This window comes from Poecilia latipinna, unplaced genomic scaffold (assembly GCF_001443285.1).
Source record: "Poecilia latipinna isolate Pla-1442-1.1 unplaced genomic scaffold, P_latipinna-1.0 Scaffold7, whole genome shotgun sequence".
Classification (NCBI taxonomy): Eukaryota; Metazoa; Chordata; class Actinopteri; order Cyprinodontiformes; family Poeciliidae; genus Poecilia; species Poecilia latipinna.
This window is the reverse complement of record NW_015112623.1, coordinates 1,109,204-1,114,954: the sequence shown is the minus strand read 5'-3', so window position 1 is coordinate 1,114,954 and position 5,751 is coordinate 1,109,204. Positions and strand designations below refer to the sequence as shown.

At 40.5% G+C, this 5,751-nt stretch overlaps 1 protein-coding gene across 2 annotated transcripts in view; it reads left to right on the top strand.

The window, feature by feature from the left end:
- The window catches only part of reps2 (RALBP1 associated Eps domain containing 2), a 29,509-nt gene extending 24,058 nt beyond the window's left edge, over positions 1-5,451 (top strand). For both annotated transcript variants that reach the window (XM_015027281.1, XM_015027335.1), the window contains exons 18-19: positions 807-912; positions 4,407-5,451. In XM_015027281.1, coding sequence (XP_014882767.1) covers positions 807-912; positions 4,407-4,475 — 175 coding nt within the window. In that variant the 3' untranslated portion in view covers positions 4,476-5,451. The remainder of the gene's footprint in view (positions 1-806; positions 913-4,406) is intronic.
- The last annotated feature ends 300 nt before the right edge of the window (positions 5,452-5,751 follow it).

The window sequence follows — 5,751 nt, the reverse complement described above, 5'->3', positions numbered from 1 at the left end:
GAACTATAGCGCAGTGCATTCTGGGTAAATACAACCAAAACAAACTCAAGAGTCTAGTGTTGGGGGGGGGGGGGGAGAAATGGCTCGCGGTCTTTTACCAAAGACAAAAGACATTCGCTAAAATTTGACAACGCTCTATTTTTGTTTACATTGAAAGAAGTTGCGCTCGTCTTCTTCAGAGGTTTTCATGTCGTTTCCTTCTGTAGTTCTTGGTGGAGCGCCGCCACAGGCAAGGAGGGGAACTGGCTTTTCGATGGGTTTGGATTGTTTGACTTAAATCTTCATTTTGAAATTAAACTGCTGCAGTGAAAGCTAAAAGCGTTTTTTATATATGTATATATATATATATATATATATATATATATACACACACACCTTGTTACCATGGCTACAAGTCATTGATGGTTGCTTTCCAAATGCAGATAATTGGTTTTAATAACCTGCAGGTACTTCCTTATCTGATGGGGATTTTGTGTACTGGGACAATGTTTTCAGGAATCTGGATATGTCCACACTCGGTTGTGTAACGTGGGAGAATCCATGAAATCCACCCAGAGTGGACACTTTATCTGATAAAAAAAGACATAACGACTTTAGCATGTGTGTCCCTGTCTCCTTGCTGTAAAGTAGACAGCGGCTATCAATAACAGCGCTGACTGCTTGCAGACAGATACGGCGCTTTTACTGCGCAACGTTTGGAACGATTCGTTCCATTTCCAAACTGATTAAAGTGACTTTTTATATACTTTTGTACCTGGAGAGTGTGGAGTGTAAAGGCTAATAAATCTGGCTAATCCCTCCGTCAGGCTGCTGTCCCGACAGAAGAGAGAAATCCAGATGGCGATCCGTAAGAACCGGGAGACCAACGCCGTGCTGCGGCGCCTCAACAGCGAGCTCCAGCAGCAGCTGAAGGTGAGAGCCGCTTCACTCAGCCTGCGGTCGCCTCGGTTACCGCACACTCCAAACAACAACGAAAAGAAAATTCAATAATGAAAAGACATTTTTTTTCTTCATCCTATTTTCTAACTGCTGTGTCCTTTCTTCCTTGTTTGTCTATTTTTTTGCTCATATACTTCAACTCAATAAAAAAAAAATTATAGTAATTTGAACATAACGGCATAAAGTAAAAAACATATTTTAACATAATTAAACAGGGAATGCATATACTTCGTCTCTCCCTAAAGTCCTTCCATTCCTTCTTGTTCCTCCTTCCTGTTTTGTTGCCTTCCTTCCTCCCTTTATTTCCTTGTCAATTTTTTCTTCTCTTTCTCTATTTTTTTCTTTTTGTCCAACCTCTCTGCCACCCCTGTTTTTTTTCCTTCTTTCTTTCTTACTTGTTTTTTTTTCTTTACTCATTTATTTCTTTTTGCCTTCATTCATTCTCTTTCTTCCTTCCATCCCTCTCTGGTTCTGTTTCCTACGTAAACCCTGACCATAGTAGGAACGTTTGTCGTTTATTGGTAATGAAAATCAGTATTTTGTATTGTAACATAAGCATCGCTAACCTAAAACATTTCCAGTTGAGTTTAGAAAAGTCTCTGCCTCCTTCATGACAAACAATCTGCCCTGGGATCAGTGGTTACCCACGGAGAGCTTTGCTAAGGGGAGTGTGCGTTTATCTATGTGAACCTGACGACATTCCAAGACCTCCGCCTCCCCCGGGGTGGCGTAGAGGGAGACCCGGAATGGGAAAACCGTTCCCTCGGGAGCTTAAAGGCAGTGACGTTTGAGTCTTGACAGTTCAATCCAACAACAGGGACAGAGGCTTACACCCTGGTTTACCCACGGACACAAGGGGCGCCGCGCTGTTTGTGTGAATCCTCCTGGTTTTCAGCCGACAGCCAGCACTCCCACCGGTTCAAATCGGTGAAAAGTCCCCCCCACTCCTACCCCACTGAACCCCGACCTCTCTGCCCCCTCTCTGGCTGTCACTCACGGCAGAACGAATGGCAAAGACTCGGCTGTTTGCGTTAGGGATCTGCCTGTGGCACACACGGCCGCTCTGCCAACACATGCTGCATGCCTGTCATTTCCCCTGTAAGCGATCCGAGAGCGAAACCTTGCGGCGCTCTTTACGACAGAGGCTGGGGAACACAAAAGAGGAGAGGGGCAAGCAACAGGCACTCCTCTCCCTTTTTTTTTTTGAGATCCAATTGGATTCCTCCAAGAGTTTAAGCTGTTTAATAATCAGGTTCTCGGTTTTGCTCAAAAGGTCACCTGGGTATGATTTACGCTCATTCTAATTCCACTGCGTCCCCAAAGCATTCGAGGAATTCTGCAGAGAAAGGCATACGTGTCTTTATATAGAGCCGGGCCTTGTTGGAATACCGAACGGGCCCCGGCACAACTGTCCTCTCCAAATTAGAGCCGGGGCCCATCAGGCATCTCCACTGCAGGGACACTGCAGGATGGAGAGAAAGCTTTATGTCTGACTTTACGGTGCAAAACCTTACAAAGTATTTCTGGCCCAGTTTCTAGAGCAACTATCTTAGTACAGTTAAAATAACCTACAAGTAGCTTTTCAGCAGGATATATGAGCTTGTTTTGAGTCAATAATTCCTTAATATTAATGAAAAAGTGCTGCTTCCACTGGCCAATTGTTTCACTTTTAACAAGGGAACAATGTTGTGTAGTCAGTGAAATAATCTGCCATTGGAACCAGTTCTTATTCATCAATATTAAGGAATCATTGACTCAAAACAAGCTCAAATATCTTGCTGAAAAGCTTCTTGTAAGTTAGTTTTGTCATATTTCCAGTGTGTTGACATATTTGCACTAGAAACTGAACCAAAAATTCTTGGTTAGGTTTCGTGCTTTTGCAGTGGGATCATTTTACGGCCCTCGCAGAAGGAAGTAGTTATATTACGTCATTCCGCGTAGCGACAACCAATAACGTTTATGAGACACATACTCACTCAGAAAGATTGGGTCGGTATTCCCTGAACGTCGGCTGGTGCTGGACACGCAGCAAATATTCCAGATTCACTTCATAATTTATTCCAGGTGTGGAGATATTATGAGGGAACCCACCCTGGACTCTTTCTTCGCGATAAATCCATGATCCCCTCGACGTTTGAACTCGGAACGTATCCGATCTCATCTCCGGGTGTTCGACAACTTCATATTCTTCACATCACGGGGATTTTCTCTGGTTGAGGTAGTTTTTTGTAATAAGGACAGGTTCTTACAGTGTAAAATTTTTCCACATTTTGCCACTTTTTAGCCACATTATTTATGGGATTTTACGTGGACCGATAGCTGTTAGTGCATTTATTTTGCAAATAAATATCGACATTTGATCTCATTCTCCTCAGTAAAATTCCTTGCAAAAAAACTGCCTTCAAAGGTCAGGTAATCACACTGCAAAAACACAAAATCTTACAAAGTAATTTTACTCTAGTTTCTAGTGCAAATACCTTAGTTTGTTGCATTTCAAATATACTAACATATAAGTATCATTTAAGCAAGATCTAGGAGCTTGATGTAAGTAAATAATTCATTAATATTGATTTGAAAAAGTACTATTTCCGCTGGTAGGTTATTTTATTTGTGACAATATTTTTTCCCCACGTCGTAAGTGAAACGATCTGGCATTTTCGTCAATATTAAGGAAGTTTTGACCTAAAGCAAGCGCCTGTAACTTGCTGAAAAGTTACTTTTAAGTCAGTTTTATCTGATTTAAAGTGAAGGAATATATTTGCACTAGTAACCAGAATGACGAACAAACTTATTTTTAACCAAACATTCACCAGATACAGACACCCATCTTCAGTTTTTGTTAATGTTTCAGAAGTTTTACATTGAAAGAAACTGATTTGGGAAAAAAATGCCTCCTTTTCCTGATTTTTATTTTGTAATTGTTATTTACATGAAATACTTTCATTTTGGTTTTCAAAATACCAACATTTCCCAGTAACTTTTACATTTTGGACCATCTGATGATATACATTTTAGATATTAATTGATGTTTTGATCACTTTTTTTTTTTTTTTTACCAAATATTCAATTACTCTTGAGTAATTTCCTGGGCTGTTACTTTTTGCTTTCACTAGAGCAAAAATATGCTAAGCTAATGCTACGTACCCACCTCTGGTCCAGTGACTGCTGGAGGTGAGCATGCTTTCCTTTTCGAGTAAGCAAGTGTAAAAAGAAGTGACAGGGTCAGATTGTTGATATCACCGCCACATTACATTTGTCATCACATCAAATTAAGCTTTTGGCTCAGTGTTACTTTTCCGTTTTGTTCAACCCTGTGGGTTTATGAGGGAACAAACAAGGCAGCCTTTTGAGTTCCCTCCTGTCGTCACCATGGTAAACAGAGCAAACAAGGGTAAACGTGCCCGAGGTGGAACTTTTGTTCTGTGTGAACTTGATCAGAGCTCATGCTTCCTTGTGTTTGACTGCAGGTGGTTCACCAGGAGAGAGTCACCTTGGAGTCCAAGCTGGAGCTCCTGCGGCCCCTGGCCTCGACGTGACGGGCCCCCGAGGTCCGGCTGGGGTCGACGCCATTTGCCTCAAAACGCATCGGCTCAGATTCAGTTAAAGAGAGCAACGTTTTGAAGCTGAAGTTTATGTTTTTCTTATAAACGCAATGTAAATCTCAAAGGGCTCAGACATTTTAGAAGCAAAAATCGAATTGTTGACTTGACAAACGGGGAATCCTTGTTTAATCAGGAACCCCCGAACCCAATCACTATTAGATTTAGTGATGTGAAGGAAAAAATAAAATTGTGCTTTTTTTTTTTTTAAATCATTGTATGTTAGCACGTGTAAAATATGACGACTAACTTATTCTTTCCTTTCTGATGTCCTGTTAGTTTCTACAAGTAAACGTTTGCAGCACATACAGTAGTTTGCACACACTCCCGTGAGTCTGAATGTCCATTTCCTTTGGCGATCACGACAACTTGTGTTTTTAAATTCACGGGGCATCGCATTAGTCCCAGCATACATCATATGAAGCAGATAAAGGTGCTACAGATTCCATTTTCCGTCTTAAAAATATAAATACAGCGGGAAAAGGTGTAGGCAAAAAAAAAAAAAACAACCAAAACTTGAGTATGTGAGACTAAAATGCAGAACGGCACACTGAAGAATGTTACCTGATTTTTATCAGATCTGCACAATTCACTTGAAAAGTTGCTGTTTTTGATTTAAACCATTGTCTTTTTTAATCTATTCTTGTAATTTTTGAACTTTGATGCCAGTTTTACTGTCACTCCTCCTGACGATATTCCATATGCGCTAGATGCGTTTGAGCCCACGTCTACAGCTTGCTTTCTGCGATTAATTGTTGGATTCACAGGATGATCGAGAAGTTGGTGAGCTCCATGTTGGCATGTCGTTACTGCATGTGTGCTAAGATGTTGTGAACTGGACTGTGAAAATAACCTGAAGTCATGCACTGACAAGATGCAAATCAGAACAGTCAATAAAGATGTCTATTTTTAATGATTGACTGATCGTTTTTTTTTTATTGCTGCAAAGCTTATGTGTAAATCTGACTCGTTACTCCAAACAACGCAGATGTTGGAAGAACCAGGAAGAGCTTCCAATCAGATGCTAAAACGATTATTCTGACAGAAATCTCATGAGTTTTCTTCTGTTAGTATTTATAACCACAAGCAGTGGAGGATATTGTTTCAAAAGTAATTGTGAGCTGCAAACATTTTATGAAAAACTCAAATTTTCAAATTCAAATGTATTTATTTGCAGTGGTGGGAAGTAACGAAGTACAAGTACTTCGTACAA